At 36.0% G+C, this 22012-nt stretch overlaps 2 protein-coding genes across 2 annotated transcripts; both read right to left on the minus strand.

Moving 5' to 3' along the window:
* Positions 1 to 21: 21 nt before the first annotated feature.
* Positions 22 to 7980, minus strand: LOC135630875 (phosphoinositide phospholipase C 2-like). The gene is made up of 9 exons (XM_065138139.1): positions 7475 to 7980; positions 4935 to 5131; positions 2648 to 2783; positions 2309 to 2548; positions 1968 to 2194; positions 1616 to 1733; positions 986 to 1138; positions 780 to 866; positions 22 to 576 (listed from the first exon to the last, which is right to left on the minus strand). The coding sequence occupies exons 1-9, from the start codon at positions 7793 to 7795 to the stop codon at positions 283 to 285; spliced, it is 1773 nt and encodes a 590-aa protein (XP_064994211.1). The 5' UTR covers positions 7796 to 7980; the 3' UTR covers positions 22 to 282.
* A 1296-nt stretch (positions 7981 to 9276) lies between these two features.
* LOC103974407 (dnaJ protein P58IPK homolog B) lies at positions 9277 to 21718 on the minus strand. Its single transcript, XM_009389232.3, has 9 exons — positions 21450 to 21718; positions 19664 to 19829; positions 18138 to 18339; positions 17882 to 18042; positions 17708 to 17801; positions 17405 to 17617; positions 15768 to 15848; positions 11171 to 11389; positions 9277 to 9845 (listed from the first exon to the last, which is right to left on the minus strand). The coding sequence occupies exons 1-9, from the start codon at positions 21547 to 21549 to the stop codon at positions 9672 to 9674; spliced, it is 1410 nt and encodes a 469-aa protein (XP_009387507.2). The 5' UTR covers positions 21550 to 21718; the 3' UTR covers positions 9277 to 9671.
* Between the last annotated feature and the right edge of the window lie 294 nt (positions 21719 to 22012).

Raw genomic sequence — 22012 nt, forward strand, 5'->3', positions numbered from 1 at the left:
GAACAAAATATCTAACCCAAGTTGAAAAAAAAATAATTATGCTAACGAATTATATTACAAACATTAACATCCTCCCTCACAATTAAAACAAACATATACAGGACATCTCAACAAGAATATCTTAGCCTACTATCTTGGCAATACAAATATCAAATTGTAGACCAAGACATTCAACTCAAGGTGGAAAAAGAATGATTATGCTGACAAATTATATTACAACAAGACATCAACACCCTCCCTCATAATTAAAACAAACATGTACAATATATCTCAATAAGAATGTCATACAAATTCAAATCGCATGAGCACTCTTACAGATTTAAACTTCATCCCTTTGCGATCAAAGAGTGGCACGGCACGGAAACCTCGTCTCAACTCTGATACAGGCAAGCAAATTTGGCCAGCAAAGTCATCCTTCCCTGACTTATCGTGTTCATGTACTTCGATCCGTAGCAAGGCCAGCTCAGGCACAGTTAAGGGAAAGATGAACTCCTCATCCCAAACAGGTGTCCAATTATCCTCTACCGCCTTTGTTTTCTTCATTGTGGTATCAGCCGGAACCCCTCCTATCCCCACCTGTTGATCGATAAATAATTTGTTTAATATATTGGATTTGGATTGTTCTTCTTTTCATATTAGGTTCAAGATAGATGTTATCAAAGAGTTACATAGAGAAGTTGCAATGTACTGATCAGTACATTGGCAAATTAAAAGATGAGAAAAAGGTGATCATACATAGAAACATGGGGTTGAAGCAGTGAATATGGTTGTTCTTTTACCCTGGTATAAAAATCTGGAGGGGAATATGAATCAAAGTGGGTCTGTTTGAAGTCTGCATGCCAACCATCTCCCATGTATACTTTGACCTGGAGAAAATCTCAGAATTTGAGAAAACAATCTGAACTTCAGTAGAAGTGAAGATAATAGTGCAGAAACAAATCCCAGTATTAGTTTGAAAAAAAATAAATAAATAACTAAATCACACCTTCAAGGTTTTCTTTACGGGTAAATCAGCTTTGGGATCAAAAACATCATTATCTGAACCATGCTCTAGCAGAAAATCTGGTTTTTTTACATATCCACATCCTCCGTTGCCTTTATAAAATCCATGCATCAACCATAGTGACCTTCCATACCCCTATCAAAGATAAAGTAGAATATAACTTCAAAGAAAACCTAAAAACCACAGTATCTGAACATCCTGAAGAACAGAAAATTGATAACAATGAGCTCTCCTAGAGCTAATGACTCATTTTCCAGGCATTGATGAAGTAAATTGGTACAGTGCCCTCTACTAACATACATCTGATCATTCATGAATATCTTCTAACTTAAGGAATCAACTTATGGACCCATTATCTTATGAACTTAATATCCATCAGCTATCTCCCACATCAAAGTCATTACCACTTGTGTAAACTTTGGAACTTGATTTGCTTCTTAATTTTCCATGTCTACTAATGTATTATTAGTGACTATCTCAAAAGGTACTTTGAAACATATCATAATCAGATAAGCCATATCTGACTGCATAATTAGTTAATGAAACATAGTAAGTTAGATAACAACATGACTAGAATACCCAGTACATACACCAGTGATATCTCAATCTCACCTGCATATTAAATGCAACCATCTGAGCACCATGAATCCATCCAATGAATGGATTATAATTAGAAGAATTAACGCGTGTGCCTTTTGGATATATCCGGAGTAGATTTTTCTGAGTAAATCTACAAAAGAAAGAGCATATCAAGAAGCTTCCAGCAATTTTTCCAGTAGGCAAGACAAAATTGAGGTCAAGAAGCAAGTTGTATGACAAAAAACTGACAATCCCACACACAAAAGAAAATTGTTCTTTTGTCCCTTTTTTTTCTCCTCAAGAAAAAAAACTAATTTTCTTCAATAATCAAAAATAAAAACTGTACCAAGTTATCCAAACAAAAAACTCCAAAGACAAAGTGTACCTTACTAGATCTGACCCATGAGAAGGTGCTGCCTTCACAAGTTCCTTTTCACTCAAACTGAGACGCTTAACTTTATTGGGATCAACTCTTAATGCTTCGCTCATATCGCTCTTTGGTTTTCCAGCTTGAATAGTGATTAGACTTTTATATTCAAGTGGGGAACTCTGGGGCTTTTTCTGATCATCATCATCACTATCAACACCATCGTCCACATCCTCATGGTCATTCTGTTCAGTCCGACCATATTCATTCAGATGAAGGATTATACTTTCCAGAAATCAAATTTCTATATCTGTCAGGTGAATAATAATAAAAAGGAATTGCAATTTAGCAATAAGTACCTTTGCGTATTCAAGCTCAGTTTGAAGGTCTGGGACCTCCTTTCCCCATGCTTCTTCATCAGATTCCTTCTCCTCTTGGGTTCCATCATCATTTTCCTCAACATTTTTGGCTTCAAGATACTCTTTTGGCGGTTTGGTTGAAATAATGATCCTTTCCTTCAAAGCTTCTGGTGAAGGGAACTCTTTAAGAGATTCTGTGTCAGGGTAATATAGCATGTCCCCGAATGTTTCTACGACCATCTAATAGAAGCTTCAGTTAACTGTTAAAACTTTATTTAAAGTAAATCAAAAGTGAGTTCTAGGAGAAAAGAAAAGAAAAGAAAAGAAATGAAAAGATACCTCAGCCACTTTAGCCTGAAGATCAGGAGTAAGATGGTCCTCTAGAGTTATGATAACAGGATATGGGGATGCAGAAAAGGCATGTTCTTTGATGGACCGTAGGCATTTAATAAGCTCCACGGGAGAAGTCAAAGTCCTAGGAAATGAAAATAACAAAAAAATGAATTACAAGAGAAAAGGATAAAGAAATATAATACATTTTTAGGCTCAACTTAGTTCATCTTTTGTTAACAAAATGCAGAATCCTGCATATTACCAATAATATACATCCCGAAAATGATCACCTTCAAAGGAAACAGAAGAAAAAGTTCATCTACTGTATCGAACAGATAATCAAGGTTAGAGTAAAAACTACTGATATTGTTAAAAAATTTCACAAGCTGATAAAAGAAAGCAAATTGCTTATAACTTCATATTTCATGCAACAACTTGTTCTTTAGAAACCCAATAAAAAAAATTGATAATCAAATTTTTTTGGAAAATTTTTAGTGAGCCGAACAATGAAAACCGAAGGAAAAAATATCTTACTGATGGTAAAAGATATCATCTATGCACTACTTTCAGCCAAAATAAGCCTCCTCTTAATACAAAGAGAAAAACATAAGTTGTTGCCTAAGGAGAACTATATTCTCCAGGTCGATCAAACTATATTCACTAAATTCATATGCACTAAGTAACAAACTGATAATTTTGTTCTAAAAAATAATCCAAAATATTCAAAATGGCATTAAAGTCATAATTTTGTGTCGTGTCATGGGAACAGAAAAGCTATCTTTGTTAACAACCTGTGACAAGTATCTCTCATGGTAGTTACCCCTTTTATGCCTAGAATTGGTAACTTAAGTTTCAATGATCTAGAAATGCAGTTTTAATTGTACAAACAAATTATGCCGCTCCATTTTTTTTCCCATTCTAACTGGATGATGCTTTCAAATGCATAAATTAGTCATGCAAGTTAGCTTAGCTGCCTCAATTCTTCTGTCTACTTCAGCCTAAAATGCACCAGAGGCTTGTTTTTCATTGAATAGAAATTCCAACCTTGACGCTGCCTATGCATCCTCATTTTTATTCATTTTTTTTCACAATTGATGCCGACCCTGGACATAGACGGTGGATCATGTTAGGCAGTAAAGCTTTGTCAAAGGTTATAAACATGGATCACTAGTGAAGCTAAATATAGAAAATATTCATGTAGCTGAACCCAAATGGTTGAGATATCGAGGCTTGTTGTTTTTGTAGAAAATTCTGACCTTCGAAAGAAAACTTGGTACATAATTATTACTTCTACAATCAATCAAAAATGCTGTAGGTGGTTATATCTAGTTCAATGTGGAATCTGAAACATGTCATTTGACCTCCCTATTGAGGAGACATTTTGTAGAGTCTTCACATTCCTTATTCATGAGTTAGAAAAGGAGAATTAACCTTTTTGGATATCACACTTTTAATATACGATTTCTTCTTTGGAGATTAAGATTTGTTCTAAATAGAAAAAAAAATCTTTGCAGCTCCTTCGGCACATGGAATTGCAAATGGATCCTTAACTTTCATAAAAAACAAACTGCCAAAGTAGCTCCAAGCCTACAAAATAATCTAGTTGAATTTCACTTGAAAATTATTGTCCAAAGCTGCCTACAAAGGATTACCTTTATTTTGTGAAAATTGGATTTCCAAAATTATCACTAAAAAATTTGATGTACGATTTTACCTAAATTCAGAATTGCCTTGGGCTGTTAACACATGTTGTTGCCTATTAATTGGTTCGTGTCTCTCTGCTTGCAAGGGTAAGGCTGCATATGTTGCCCCTCCCTAAGCCATTGGGTCATCTTTTACCTTCCATGATCCAAGTACTTTTTATTAAAGTCATTTGTACCATTCCCTACATTTCCTCTCAGAATAAGCACTGACAATCCAACCCTGAAGCTTAATGCTAACAATGGCAAATCATCACACTTTAGGAAGGAGCTTGATAATAGAGCCTTGATACAGTAAGTTAGAGTTGGATAGAGAAGCTAAATATTTATCATGCAGATTCTCCTTGAGATAAGAAAGACAATCGGAAGATAATCATGTCCTTGTGAAGTATGCAATTGGCATTACTACCAAAGAACAGCCCTTGTATTGGCTTCACTCTGAAACATCTAGTTATCTTACACCTTTAGAAATTTAATTCAGCCTCTAGCTTATTTTAGATTTATCCAAGATGCTATGATCAAAGAAACAGTAATCAAAACAACTTTGAAGAATAGATAAGAATCCATGAAGTTATAACTGGGTGTTTCAATACCTTCCATGAAGAATATCAATGTCATCTTTAGTAGCATTGGGCCACATATCTAGCTCAATTACTCTCACACCATCCTGGAGTGCTTTTATGATTGGGACATCACTGCAATCACTGCTGAGCTGGTTCCCAGTCAAGTATGAATTATGTCCTGTGTAGATGTAATAATGGGACAAAGGAGCAGTCATATCTTGGTGAACCTGTTCATGAAAAATAAGTCGTCATATTAATTCACAAATAGACTGTTAAATAGTTGTCATATAATAAGTTCATTGACTGTTTAGGTGTGAATTTCATTGCAAAAAACATATAAGTGGAGTATGCAGTAAGACATAAAAAGCACATGCTGATCAGTAAGAAATAGCAAAGATTTTGTTCACAATACTAATCGCTCCTTGTGTTACCAGAATGAGTCAAACTCCTAGGTCTTCAGCTTCACCGAACAAATGCTTAAGTAGCATGATATGGATATCAGGATGAGCAGTTAAAAGATGGGTTTTAATTCAGACGATGAGCAAAATTTTTACAATTATAGATCACAAGAGAGAAGGTTGCACTGAAGTACTTTAAAAACATTAAGAATGTCAATCTGAGGCCAACTTCTTAGAGCTAGTGCGAGATTAAATGTAGTAAAACATTGGTCAAGTTATGGACTTGCCATAGAGCATAAAGTGTTAGCTGGAAACTAAGAAGATCAACCTCACAATTTGCAGTTTAAGCTCATGTGACAAAAATGGGGAAATCTAAACAGAGAGAAACTAATCTCAAACAACAAGAAGAGAGAAAATTGTAGAAGACAGCTTCTCATTTGTATGCTTAACTCACACTTCAATTGAAAAAGAACAGACAAATATTTACAGGTAACTTATATGTAGTTCATATTTCCTCTCAACAGAATATCCTTAAGCACTCTGTTTATGTTACACAACCAACAAAAGAGAGCATCAGTGGCGAGCTCATGATAAAACTTGACACCCAAAATGAGTCCAGTAGGCATGAGATATTTCCAATACACATCAAACACTTGGATCTGGGGTGTCAAAAATAGATAGCAACTGAAATTCTTGGATGATGACTCAAACTCTTCGGGAAGACAACTTCTAAGAATGAGGAATGTTGAACAATTTTGTAACCTTGAGCTAATTGTATAGCAATATTCTGCTACTTTTAACTGTTCTGCTGTTGGTGTCTGTTAAGAAGGCAACATTGAAATCCTTTGGGAAGGCCATCTTTCCCACTCAGTATGCTAAAGAAGCAACAGTAATAGGAAGTAATTAAGGGCCAAGAAAAATATAGACATAAATATTTTTCTAGAAAACTCAAAAAGGGAAAAACCACAAAACATAAGATCAAATCCACTAACGATGAGAATATGCAACAGTAAAAGAAAGTAATTAAGCACCAAGATATACAGAGACACTAATACTTATGTACAAAAACCAAAAAGGGAATAGCCTTTTTTATCAAGATTAAGAAACCTAAACACAACAGTAGTAGAACTCTCCAAATGCACAAGAAGCTGTCTCCATACAAGAACAGGAATGGCTTTCTTTATCAAGATTAGAGAAACTCATTGACAAGATGAAAACTCAGTCTCCAAGGGCCCCAAGCATCCTTGTAAAAGAGAACAACAAAAACCTCTGGTCTTCAATCTTAAAAGAAACCTCCTGGTTTTCAGAAAAGCATACGCACACTTTCCATCATATCTTTTCTTGTTACATCGGGCTCAGTAGTATTAACGACAATTTGATCTGACTTAACTGGACTACTTCTCATGGGACTAGTAAACCCCAGTAGGGACCCAACAAATCCTCATAACCAAACCGATTCCTTTTCCTCATATTCTCTAGTGGTAGCATCGATAGCAAAACTCGTATATAACGAAGCAACAATTGTGTGTTTCATGAGCATTCATACAAAATGTTATTCAGTCCTCATCACATCATATACATGAAAAATATCAATTACCGAAACACATCTACAATAAAGATCTCATCATGTTCATGTAGCTATTTACTAATAAGTTAGCTTAGGTGGATCATTCATGAAAGTAAAAAATGTAATTGAATTATTATCATAAACATATAAATATTAGTTATAAAAACACTTTTCAATAAAGATTTCATCGTTTTCATGTGTCTGTTATAACTATTTGTGAATAAGTTAGCTTAGGTTCCCTTCTAGCTTGATTTACCCTCTTTAAAGTGCCATCCACAGGTACACTGGTCAATCCACTTCTTCTCGCACTGATTTCACAATTGCTTTTGTCCAACTACGTTCATGTATAAGCTCTTAGCACATTTATCCTTACTATCTTAATCCGTGTTTATACAGAACATTCCAATTCAATGCACATTTCTCCCAGAACATTGTCTCCAGTAGAGAGTAATCTACACCCACCATAAACCACATTGCATTTAGGCTAATTCATGATGCATGGGAATCATCTAGATGCCCGTATAAAGCAGACTCAATTGGTCAAAATCGTAATTCAAGTTGACAAGTGCCAAGACAATGAAAAGAAAAGAGGAGGTTACCGTTACCTGAGATCCGAGGGGAGGGTTAAGCTCCTCAGAGAAGAGGTAGTTGTAGAAGTCGTCGACGATGAAGGCCGGCTTGGCGAGCTTGCCGAGGAGGGGCTGGCGCTGGCGGAGCAGGAGGGCCTGCTCCATGACCCGCTCGGCGTCGGCGTCGGCGCCGTCGCCGCCCTGCGCCTCGGACATGAAGCTGCGGAGCTGGTCGGCGGTCATGTGGGCCGCGCCCTCGGCGTAGGTGGCGAAGGCCGCCCTCACGTCCGCCGGCGGCTGCGCCTCGCTCGACCGGAACCTCCTCGTGAAGCAGAGGCAGCAGGTGTAGCTCCCCATTACGCGATTCCACCTCCTCCCTCTCCCCTTCCTCCTTCCCCCCGGCGGCCTTCCTCCTTGTCTTCGCGTTCTCGAGGGGGCCGAAAAGAGAAGCGAGCGAGAGAGAGAGAGAGAGGGACAGACAGACAGAGACAGGCATCGAGGTTGGAACGCGTTCCCAACCGTCGAAACGCTGCTGCTTCCGCGGCAGGAGGCCGTTCGAAGCTTCTATTTCGGAATTTATAATATAATAGTAATAATAATAATAATAATATAATAATAATAATAATAATATTATTATTATTATTATTATCCTCCTATTTTAGTTATAATCGAGGAATAAAAGCCGGGAATTGTGGGACCATGAAATGTAGGACCCCGTTATCCTTACCAATGGAATTGTGGATTAGTCGTAAGACATCCATAATTATCCTGTTTGATCCGTAATCCAGAAAGAAGGCCCGGAAATAGAAAAGCCAAAATGACTAAAAGTAGCATTCTCATTGGTCAGAGTAATGATTCGGCGGTGGGCGACAGTCTCCGATACGAGTCGAGTCGAGTCGTTGACGAGTTAAGGATTTATTCGTCAAGATTAGTAAACCAATTTGAGATTTCATTGCTTTTATAAATAAGCTAAGTTCGAACATGATTAACAAATAAATCAATCTAACGAATACCGAAAGGTGATTTCTTGGAAAAGGCTTTACATTTTTTTATTTGTCTAATTTCAAATATATAGAAATACTACAAATTATTTGAATTTTTATTTTCTTAAATTGAGAACCATATATGTGAGTACTCCCAGAATAGATTTTGAGTCTGAACCTTTGCTCATGTTCCTAAATATATTAAGAAATGAACTCAAAACATATTGAGAAAATATTTATAAACCTTGTTCCATTTCAAATATGGTTCTTTCTTTTAAAACAATAAATATTAAAATACTTTGACTTTTACATGAGTTAGAGTGTTGTTATGAACCCATACAAAAAAAAATATTTTATATTTTTAAAAACACTAAAACCTCAATATTTTTTATGGAGTTAAATATGTTTTGAATAATACAAAAAAAAAAAAACTGAAACTGAGAACCGATCCAATTCGATAGATCAATTCAATGTATGGATCCATCAATAAGAAAAGAAAGAGAAAGAAATAAAATAGATGACTAACTATCAAGTCTAAGTCAAGAGTATATTAAGAATTAGACAAAGACAAAAAAAAAAAAATACTGTTAGGAAAATCTGAAAAGGGGGGCATCTTTCAGGAAAAGCCTAAAAAGAAAGGCTTTCTTTTTATTATGAAAAATCATCCCAGAAAATAATTAGAAAACATAAATAATCGAAAGCATTGTAGCTAACCTTACACGGCTCTTCCTCAAAACATTCAGTGGGATGCTCCTCGATTTGGGAATAGAATGGTTTGCACCGTTCTGCTGATGGCAATTCCACTCTTCCAGCTGCCAAATGCATCCTAGTACTAATGTACCATATATCAGCCAGTTAAAAGGAAGGGTAAAGCTTTTCTTGCACTTTCTGCATCTGGAACAGCTACAAGTGCATAATTTTAGGGGAAAATTCTGTAACCATCAGCATTTATTTAGAAGAACCTGAATTTTTTTTTTAATCGATAACAAGGTCTTCTTCACAACAAAAAAAGAATCAATGCTGGTGTTCTAGTGACAGGGATGCTCACTGCAAGTCTTCCAATAGATGTTGCATCACTCGTCTTGTTGATTATGAGCTTCCCCTAGTAATTTTGGGGTCTATCAAGAACATATTCTGAGTTACTTTGGTTGCTTAATTTCCGTGTTCCTAAAGCACTTCTGTCAGTGAGTAAGCATTGATCATAGGGAAGAAGTTTGGTGGATGAAGGAACGGTTGAGTGTCATCAGAAGTTAGAATCCGAACCCTCCTGGGAATCCACCACCTGGAAATCCACCTTCAAAGTGAAAAGTGAATTGTTGTCCACCGCCGCCAAAAGGGTTAAAGCCTCCACCTCCCATCCCCGTACCCTCATCAAGATCCTCGCCTCTGTCATATCTTACACGTTTCTCTTCATCACCAAGCACCTTTATTTAAGAAGAAAAGATAGTAGTGTGAATTGACCATATGAAAAAAATATAACCGTTCCTCATAACTGTTGAGAATTTCTGCCTTGCCTCAATCACAAATCCAGGTGTGCTATTTGATCAATTTATCATGATAACAACTCAGAGAAAAATGCAAAGAATTGAGAAGCAAAATAAATACATTATTTATTTATGAGAACATACTATATAGCAATCTTGAAACATGGAACATGTATTATCTACTTTAACAAAGATGAGAGGTTGATTCACTTAAGAGTAGTTATTGTTGTCTGTGGTAGATGCCACAATTCATACAATTTAACCAAGTAGCTGCAATGTATTGGTAAACAAAACAGCACACTGTTTCTAAGCATAACAAGCAATTCGGCCATAGATATAATTATTGTAAATATGTAGTGAGCTTCAACATGGTATGAAAATTATAGTAAAATGACAGTTAGATTATTGTTGCAATATTTTTAAATATCTAAAATATGGTTCACCTAACCAATCCGTACTGATGGATCAATCAGCCATCGGTATGATATGTATTAATGTACCGACATATAGTACAGTGACGCATACTGAGAAACTAGTGTACTGTCCATACCGATCCCCTATTGGACCGGTATGTACCACTCATCAAACGGTATGTTACGGTACAATAAACCTTGATCTAAAATAATTTTGACAATATTGGTTTCTTGGTAATAAGAAAGAAAATAACCAATTTTCGTGCATAACACCAACAAGGTGTTAATTACTCTCAACTACTTGGAGAGTTGATTGATCCCCTAGTTCTCCATCAATACCCGTGGGCAATTCATCAAGTCATTTTAACTCTCTTAAATGATCTCTAGTTCTGTTATCAAAATTAATGAAATTAAGGAAGCAGAATAGGTTCAGGAAACAATTTGCAAAATGACATTGCAGCTCAAACTAGCAATATACAATATCCAGAGAATAATTACTGCTATACAATTGAACAATATGTTGATCAACACTTTGTGCAAAGCAACAAAAGGCAAGAATGACTGTTCTGCACATGACTTCAATGACAGAAACTATAATACTGAAAAAAGTAAGTAATTGTTAAATGCTGGCTAGAAAGACTTTGTTTCAACTTAAATTACAACAAAAAGGAAGCTAGCATTTTTTTCTTTCAAATGTAAAAACTACAGTATCATATAACTACCCAATTCATAGACAACAACAAAAAAAATCACATTCTAAAAAATGATAACAAGAAACCATTATTTTAAGCTAGGAAAACTTCAAATAGAATGCTAGGTTAAAAGTAAAATTTACATCTAAGCCTGTATTACCTCATAGGCAGCAGCAATTTCCTGAAACTTGGCCTCAGCTTCCGCACGGTTATCAACATTCTTATCTGGATGCCACTGTAAAGCAAGCTTCTTGTATGCACGCTTTATCTCTGCAACAGAAGCAGTTTTTGAAACACCAAGGATCTTGTACCAGTCCTTGCGTTTGCTTAATTTCAATGATTTTTCAGCCCTCATCAGTGCTTCTCGAATATTCATGTCCTAAAAATAGAATTACAGTAAGATTTATATCCATCTGACATTTTTTTCAATTAATTTGATAAAATGCATAATATAGCATGTCAACAAAGTAAGTAATATTGAATTCAATCAAAAACATGAGAATGGAACTATTATGATCCTATTCAAGAAATATTCCAACAATGAAACAATTCTTTGTTTGGTTTACGATAATCTTTGCGAATGGTTAACGTTATGCTGCCAGCAGCTCTTCAGGATTAGCAAAAGAGATCACCCAAAATGGCATCAACATTCTACGATGTTCCAATGACACACTTCTGTTCCACAAGCCTATGTAAAAAGATCAACAATCTGGAATTCATGCTGACCACTTCGGATGATTTCAGGCTTCAAAATCAGATATAACAAAAGCAGTTCTTTTCCAACTGGGATGAATGGACCTAATCAAGAGCTGAGAGATATCTTCGGCAGCAACTCAGAAACACTTACAAATAAATTCTGGGAACTTGTGTAAACATAAAAACTATAATATGCTACTGTTACGCAGAAGAACTTTAATATCAGGATTGAAATCAAATAACAATATATCATATTTATGATGCGCACTTTTTGATGCCATCCAGAAAAACCTTTATTTGATCTGCAAGGACACCGTCTTCGGATCTGAAAACCACAATGATATCGATCTACAAGGAGAACTAAACTCACTTTCTTATCTCTTCCTATTCTTTCACAGGACCACTATAATCGATGGATTAGGGACAAGGGAGGATGAGAAAGGAATTGTAATCTCTCAATAACTATCACGTATCCATGTCTCATGGTCTCGTGTCTGTAGTATTTAGTTCCCAGAAGGTCCTGTCTATATATAGACGAGAGCAAAGGGGGTCTAAAATAAGTGATTATAAGAGTTCCTCTCATCAAGATCATCTCCTAAGATATCCTACCATAAGTGAACTTCCTTTCTATTAGCTGATAACTGTCATCAGATCAGATCTATAATATATTTTATCTAATTAGATAGAGCCACATAATCTAACATTCTCCCACTTGGCCCAATAATTTGTAAGATATAAAAGAAATTCAAAATCAAAATAAACAAAACAAAATTTGTTTAAAAAAAATTTACCTAATTGGATTCTAAAAAAATTTGAAAAACATTTTATACATGGCCATAAATTTTAAGACAAGCCAATAAGTCCAATAAGCATAATAATACTACATTAAGTCAAACTATCAATGCGAGTTATAGCAATTATATGTCATCAATGTTACACTCCCTTCTATATACCACAACACTGTTAATCTTTTCTAATGTAGTTCATAATGATCCATATAATTTATTTTGTCAAGACAAACTTATTATTACATTCAACTATAATATGCATAAACATAAATGTAAATAGAATAGCAGAAATAAATAACTTTAATTAAGCAAGAAAAAATGTCAATAATAACATCCACCTGAACACGAGTCATTATATCTTTTATGGTTTGCTTACAAGCCTCATTTTAAAAATATGTTATTTAAATATTTTATACTATAAAGCCTTAGCAAATGGATCAACAATCATCAAGGTGGTGCTTAGGTTCTTAATTGACACTTGTTGTTTTTGGATTCTTTCTCTAACCACCAAGTATTTTATCTTGATATGCTTGGAACCACTAGAGTAATTGTCATTCTTAAAGAAGAAAATTGTTGTGGTGTTATCACAAAATATTTTCAGCGGCCTAGCAATTAAGTTAACCACACCAAGTCCTGAGATGAAATTTTACAGTTATAAAATTTGATTTGTGCCCTCAAAACATGTCATAAATTCAGCTTTCACTGTTGATGATGCAATAAGCAATTACTTTAACTTTCCCAAGATTTAATAAAAAATACATCCAATCAAATAATCAAAATATAGTCATGATTAGATTCAATAACAATTAAAAAATAAATCATAGATATAAATAAAAAATTCTTAATTTCTTAGGGGAAAGACTATAATTTTGTTGATAGGATATAAAGCAAAATTATAGAACTTACAAAGGGCAAAACTGTCAAAAGGATTAAAATAAAATTAATGAGATATATAAGGGTAAAACTGTAGTTTTGTAAAAGAACCCCTACCGCCACCTGGTAACCATCGCCTGCGTGGCTATCACCTACGCGACCAACCTAGTGCACAGCCCGCGGTCGTCGCTTGCGTGGCCGTCGCGATGCACGGCCAACGAGGCAGATGACTTGCCGCTTGCGTGGCCATCACGATGTGTGGCCATTGCTATACGTAGCCACCTGCTGCTACCACCTGTGTGGCCGCCACAATGTGCAACCATCATTGTGCGCAGCCGCTTACTACTGCTGTGGTGCACACGCTACCCGACACAGTCGCCCATGGCCAACAAATCCACCATAGTGGCCACACGCAACGATGCTATTGCAGTCGCTGCACAGCCACTATCGCTGCCACAAGACTATCGATCATTGAAGATCGCAGTCCTCAATAATACTATCGTCGACAACAAGATATCGACGATAATACATTGATCTAATACAAGGAACCTTAAGTCGCCTATAAGCAAGCGACAAGACAGAATAGATAGGAAGTTAGATCGATAATATACACGGATCATTTAAGCATCATAAATCAAAGTTAACAGATCTAAGGTATTTGATTTCAAGAAACTCGACTCTGCTATCAATTATAAACATAAAAACTATAATATGCTACTGTTATGTGGAACTTTAATGCCAAGATTGAAATTAAATAATAATATATCAGATTTACGATGCGTACCTTTCGATGTTATCTAGAAAAACCTTTATTTGATCTACAAGGGCACCGTTCTCGGATTCAAAAACTACAGTGTTGTCGATCTATAAGGAGAACTAGACTCACCTTCTCCTCTTTTCCTATCCTTTCACAGAACCACTATGATTGATGGATTAAAGACAAGGGAGGATGAGAGAGAAATCATAATCTCAATGATTATCATGTATCCACGTCTCATGGTCTCATGTCTCTATCTCGTATCCATAATATTTAGACCCTAAAAAGTCTTATATATATATATATATATATATATATATATATGAACGAAAGTAGAGGGTCTAGCATAAGTAATTAAGAGAGTTCCTCTCCTCAAGGTCATCTCCTAAGGAATCCTACTATAATTGGACTTCTTTTCTATTGGCTAATAACCGTCATCAGAATCCAATCAGATCTATAATATATCTTATCAAATTAGATAGGACCACATAATCTAAAAACTTGCACTAAGATTAGGAACCATAAATACTGTTTGGATTCCGAAAGTAAATAAGGCAGAAAGAAGGCTTGATCAATGGAAATCTAAGCTGTTATCATACAGTGGAAGAAGGAATGCATTAACTGAGACACTGCATCCTCTGCAGCATTGAAACAGAAGACATTCCACACATTAATCACTTGCCCCCATCAAGCATTTCGGGTGGGGAAAGCTCAAATAATTTTGGAATGCGACAGATTACCCTTGCAACTTGACTCAGTTAATTGGTGACTGGACAAGGATAAGAGTGAATAAGAATGTAAGAGTGACAAAATACTTGCCCCCATCATGCATTTCAGGCGGGGAAAGCTCAAATAATTTTGGAATGCGACAGATTACCCATGCAACTTGACTCAGTTAATTGGTGAATGGACAAGGATAAGAGTGAATAAGAATGTAAGAGTGACAAAATACTTGGAAGGAATGAAATAGATAATTCTTCAGGAACAAAGGGAGAAAGAACAATGCTTGAGGCTGAGCTAGACAGTCCAGCTTTTCTACCAAACACAAAAAAGCTCCAATACAATAAGCTCGATGATGCACTGAAGGTCTAGTAGTCCTAGTAATCATCTTACTTGCTAAACATGTCCTTTCCAATAAATATTTTACTTCAGTCTCCAAATTTTATAACATATACAACCATACTGGATAGTGTATACAGATAACTATGCATGTGCACTCTGCATTTCTAATTACATATGCAACACCATTATAATTTTTGTACAGTATTTACTATGAAAGAAATACACAGAAAGAAATGGATTAGGTAGAAATCATCTTTGCAATAATGATTTTTCTTTTACACAACCAAATGCATCAAATGTAAGTTACTATAATTGACTAAACAATTCTATATAAGACAATTTAATTTAAAGAAGCTATTGAAATCCAAAGTCATGTATGTTATGCTCTTAAAGAAAAGAAACCATCTATACTTCCTACTCAAGTGTCTGCAAGCAGACAAAACCAACTGCTCCCTTAATTGGTTTCAAAAGAGATGGCTATGCATGAATATAAGCTTGCAAGGAATGCAGAAAGCAGCATCCAAAACAATTTATTTATTTCCATAATGCACACGTGCAAAGATTCAGAACATGCACCAAACCTGTGGAGACTTTTGAGCAGCTATTTTCAAGTCCTCCACTGCTCCATCCCAATCTTCTGTTAGAAGTTTAGCTTCACCTCGCTGCAAAGAAGAAGCTAGGTCTCTTAAACAATGGCCACCAACTCTGAGCAAAAAAGACTACTTGTGCAAGAAGTACTACTGCAATATATTATAGGAACTTCTGGGACACAAAAAATTGTGGTTATTGTTTATCAAAATAATCATATAAAAAATCATATCATAGAAAGAAATAAAATCTGAAAAATACAGCAATTAGCAGTTGTGAGATGCAATAGTAGGAGAAATCATCACTTAGTCAAAGAAGGCAATTTGAACATGTAAATAACTTGGCAACTTAATTACTGCATAGGCCACATTGATCTGAGGTCCAATACATTAGGAAAATCCAGGCTACAGAATTATTTAATCACTTTAATAATAAACATTTCAATCTAATAATATTCCACAGTAAGATCACCATCAAGTAAAATTTAAACAAATGTCTTTCACAAACAAAGATATCTGGGAAATGCAGAAATAAGAAAGGATCTTAGATGAATGGCCTTCAGGTGTCCACACCAATTTTCATCCACAAAAAAGGTTGATAAGTTAAGAAGTAACCCTTGTCACTAAGGCATGCTGATACTTGAACAGACACATACCATATGTACATAGCTTGCCTGAGTGGGCTACTACCTACTCATTCTCTGTAACACTACCTTTTTTTTCACTTGACCTATTTATCCATCCAATAAAACCTTCAAACTGTTATGTGCACTTGATCCACATGCCAATGACTCAGGAAGCAAGACTTTCATTTTCATGGCATGCTCTCACGGCAGTAATTTGCATTGTAGGGGCAAGAGAGGTACCAATTGGCACAGGCACCATACAGCCTATAGCTACATTGTAACATCCAACAGAATTGTGGTGCACCAGGGTCATGCCACAATGGTACCTGCCAGTCAGCATGAATAAACATGGCATGTGGAATTCCTGTTGAATAGTACTCCACATGGATGTGATCTTTGCACTCCTAACATATTACCAGAATTCAGAACCTCTGATCCTATTCAAAATTATGTCACTGATGAACATAGTTCTACTTTTGGTCAAACCTTAACCTATATATCTCTAAAATATTAGGGGACTAGAGAGGGTAGCAAGAAATGATCGTGGATGTACTTTAGCTGCAGGCAGCATACAATAATATTAAATGAATTTTCAGAACAAATATTTTGATATATTGGATTCACAAATTCAATGGCTTGGAAAGTGTTTTAATTTCATTAAAAATGCATCTAAGTACACTGTTTTCAGGGTGTTCAAAAATTGTTTGTAAAAATTATGAAACTACAATTGCTCCAGACATGTTCAGATTATAGTTTCTACTTTCTAACAAGATTACAAGTAAACTGAGTAAGTAATACATCCAACAGAGTTTGAAAAACAAGATGTCAAAACAGAAACATGAACAAGCATTATTCCATAGGCACTCTGGTAGAGCTTCCAGCACTTATGTTGAAGTATCATGTCTATATGTTCACTCTGCACCCCTTAGTGCCGGTCAAATGATAAAAATAGAATGAGGACTGATAGAACTTGAGAATATAGCCACTCAAAAGGTCATAACAAACCTGGACCAAGGCCTCAACAAGCTCTTCATCAATGTTGAGCACTTCTGTGCAACTATCAATAGCATCTTTTCCTCTCCCAAGTTTAACCAAAACCTTGCACAATCCAAGGTGAAGGTGCACGTTATGTGCTGTGTGATTGGGGTCCAATGCAAGGGCAGCCTTGAAGTCCTCAACAGCCACACGTAACTTTCCCTTAGCAGCATTGTCTTCTGCCTGAAAGAATCTCAGTAATGTAATGAATATTCTAATAGTTAATGATATTAGAATTTACATAACGCTTCTAAATTATCGTCCTTTTCTTACACTTTTTGTCTTCTTTAGCAGATTTTTTAATCCAAAATATGCTTTCTTCAGTTCACTATGCTCTGGGTCTAGACGCAGCCCTTTCTGATAGTGCCTGGTAATCATAAAAGAAATTTTAGAAGCAACATTAAGATCCCTAAGTGGAAGTTCCAATAAAAATTCAGAAAAGCAAACCTCAATGCAACATCATGATCGGAGAGATAATAATATGCCCGACCACGCACTAGGAGTGCCTCCAAGTTATCTTCATCTTCTTTTAGTATAAACCCACTTTCTGAAATTACACTAGAGTAATCTTTCAGAGCCAACAGTAGTTTCACCTTGAGAATTTTTGCCTGCAAATACAAACTTACGCAGCGTAAGACTGCAGCAAATAGATAAATATCTTGTCTAGTATGCATAACTGAACATAATATATTCCAAAAAGTACCTCCAAGCAGCCTGACGAATAGACAAGGACAATTTTATTAATGTAATCCAGTGCTTTTGAATGGTCACCGGAGTCAAAATGACTATATGCAGAATTCAGTGCATCTTGGGCCTGCAATGACTTAGAAAGATCCTTCTCAACTGAAGAAGTTCCAGGCTTTAGCTCCAGGAATTTTTTGTAGTCCTTCCCAGAGTCCTCAAACCTGCATTTGTCAATGTTTTCCTTATTTCTGTCATAAAAGCTATATCACCCACAAAAGTCAGAATTCCTGTGTCATTGTGTAGCTATTACTTTTGACCAAACTGTGGTATGTGGTTACCATCCACTATGTTTATTGATTTTAAGGAACTCTTTTGTTTTTGAATTTATAATATCTAGAAAACTCTCGTGGGTTAGTTATGTATGACTCATCAAGGTCAGCTCTGGCTTTTGTATAATCATTATAAGACACCAATTTAGGGATGCAAAATTATTTTACGTCTAACATGCAATATAGGGAATTCATCAGCAGCAAGACCTTATCATCCCAATCCTCCTCTTTCTTCCCCTTCAGTTGCTTCGTTTTTTCATGTAGGTTTTGACTATTTAGATTTCATTATTCTCCGAAAGATACCTTCATGTGAGATCCACAAAAGGCCATCTTACCCAATACACTACATATGCTTTTTCTGCCCGACACGCTATGTTCAATTCTCTGGAGGCAAATATATAGTTGCAATAAGTTCAGCATCATATTGTCAAAAATCTAAAGATCAGTAAATGGCTGCTCAAACAACTTAAAAGCTACAAGCCTCTTCTTAGACAGAAATGCTAACACTTATTATTTTCCAAGCTCAAGTCACCATATTTTCTTATACTTTGTGATATATTCAACCAAACAAAATGAAGAATGAAGATACAAACTTCAGATTCTCGATGAAACAAATCGGTGCCTGTTAAATGGGTTACTAAGATGCTTTGTGAGTAATCACCGCATCAAAAAGTTAAGCATACTAGAACATTTAATTTGATCACAATAGAAGAGAAGATGAAAGAAAATACAGCACATATCTGCTCAAAGTTATTTGTCATTTTCTTGCATCACTCCATTATTTAAGACCTTTAACAACAATGATTCTAGATCCAACATTGCAAAGAAGAATTACCAAACAAGGTACAACTTTGGTGGCGATAATGATACAAATTATGATCCCCTCAGATAATTCCATTCTATATATCACCTCTAAGACTTATTCCAGGAATAAGAACCATATACCTTCAAGGCTTCAACAATCTTCTCACTTTGTCTTAAAAATGTTAAGCAGATATATACACAATATTCCATTCTAGATACTATATCTTATTGATTGTTTTCCAATTCACAAGTTATTCTAAACACTTCCGTACAAATGGTAAGACCCATACTAAAAGCATCAAAAAAGCTTTTTCTGTTGCATCATCAGTTCATGACTTGTTGCACTGCCAAACAAACAAACAAAATGAATTGATACAAGGTCAACAAACAACAAAATATTAAATAAACATACCTACATAGGTGAAGAAAAGCAGTAGCACGCTGCTGGTAAGCCTCTGATAGATTTGGATCTGCTTCTATAGCAGCATTTAAAAGTCCAACTGCCTCGTGGTGTCGCTTCACTTTTATCATTTCAGAGGCTCTTTTCAATAAGTCTAGAGCATCACCTGTTTGGCTGTCTTCATATATGCTAAAGCAGGATCAGAAAACTACAAAGTCTGGGATTATATAAATTTTGTATATAACTTAATAATTGTATTAAAACAATAGAAATAACCACCAGAAAACACTCTTTGAAAGAAGGTACAAACAAGAGTCATTTTAAGTTTACATTAGATAGAGCAACAGAATTGTAAGTGTAATTTTAGCATTAGAAAATATAATAACCTATTCAATTACTGGAATGAGATGTAATCATTAGTTAAAACTTGGCATCAAAGCCCTTTTGCAGGTCTATGCAATCAAAGTAAAGCATGAAACCAATCGGTAAACCTGTCTGTGGTTGTCTATGTTCTATCTAGAATCTATGACTGACAATTTGGAAGCAAATATAGATAGGTCAAACAAAAAGAAGCTATCATAGTAGCATATTATGAGAAAAGAAAAGACAAGAATGACGAGCAAATAATTATTAGAACACATGGAGACAATTTGGCAGTTCCTTGGTTTCAGTAACTTTGCTCTATTGTCTGGGTTTTCAATCAGAAGTACTGAGAGTTTCAGAAGAACAGAGAAAATTAATAAAAGCCACTAAACACAAAATTTCAGCCAATAAGATTTTGAGCATATTAGAATTGCCATAAATACCTCTCCACATCGACGATATAGTTTCTTTTGTCTACAGAAACAAAGGGCAATTATGATAAATACTAAGCTCATAGTAGAGGTAATACGAGCTCTATGCAGCCTATTAGTGTTTCTAATGTCCTTAGCATGATAAACTATATGCTCAATCCTATCAATATATCCTCCTGCTAGAAAGTGTTCAAAAAAGGCGCCCATCTTCTATCACTTATAATGAATTTTGCATATCACAGAACCTTTAAGAGAATACTTTCTACAGTTTTTGGAGTAATCATGCTCCAGGATCATCACGTAGGTTTCTTATGTATCTGGCACATCAAGCTATCCACAACATCAGCCACTCTAACCAACATATTCAGGCACAAAAGAGTCAGTTGTGGTTGTCCCATGCAAATAATTAAATGTACCTTCCAACAAAATGATGAACTCAAACAATATTAATTCTAATCATGCCCAGAAGGCTAAATGGTTAAAGGATGTGCTAATCTGAAAAAATGACTAAGGTATTGATAATTTTTTTGTTTTAATTTTTATGATATAACCATAATTCTAGAAATCTATAGAGCCTAACAATTATCCTTTCAAAAGAAATTTGCTAAACCTCGAAGCGCTACTTCACCAAGGAGGCATTAAAAGTCCAGTCTTCCACTCAAATACAAGTTTGTCTCTCTTTTTATTCCTCTCCCTTTGACTTAGCGTTCATCCTTAGGAAAATGCTAAGTGGATTAAAGTACATAAAATCACTTATTTTTATCAGCTTAACCTCAAGGAATCAATTTGAGGCTCTTACCGAGCACCCCAAGTAACAAACTTGGAGGCATAGCAGTTAGCAGCACCAAGCGATCTACAACATCAACCACAGAACCAAAAAAACCAAATCGCTTAAAGACCAAAAGGTCCACAACGAGTACCACATTTGACACATCAAATCTAGAATTATGAGCTCCGAAAGGCTCCAATCACGAAACGAAGAAGAAACAACAATGATAGAGTACCCTGGGCGGAGAAGACCGGCCGGTGGAAGGCGGAGAGCAGGTGGAAGAAAAGAAGGGGCAGGACCGCGGTGGCGGCCGAGCGTCGGATCCGCACGACCATCGAGAAGATGGTTCACCGATTTTTCCCAGGGCGACGAATCGAGGAAGGGAAGAGCAGATCGAGGAGAAAGTGGTGGCGACTGATCGGTCGTGGAAGCTGCGTCCCTCGGCTCGTCGCTGTCCGAGATTTGGCTTCCCCCCACCCCCCTTGTTTCTCTTGTTCTAGTTTCTAGTTCGGTTTCCTCCCATTTCTAATGGCGTTTCCCTTCGGTAATTTGAATATCTACAGGAACGCTTCGATTCTAAACCCGCTTGCTTACCTGTTATAGTGTCGAAGCCTGTTGTGGGACCCACATAAAATAACGAATGAAAAGGCAGATAAGACTCAGGGAAGGGCGTTAAGAAAATGTAGATGAAGGCATTTTTATTCTAGGACTTCGCCACCGGGGCGATACACGTCGATTCGGCCAATGAGGGGCGCCCACGTAAACCATGGCCCTTACGCTCGGTTTGCTACTGCGGGC

This window comes from Musa acuminata, chromosome BXJ3-2 (assembly GCF_036884655.1).
Source record: "Musa acuminata AAA Group cultivar baxijiao chromosome BXJ3-2, Cavendish_Baxijiao_AAA, whole genome shotgun sequence".
Lineage (NCBI taxonomy): Eukaryota > Viridiplantae > Streptophyta > Magnoliopsida > Zingiberales > Musaceae > Musa > Musa acuminata.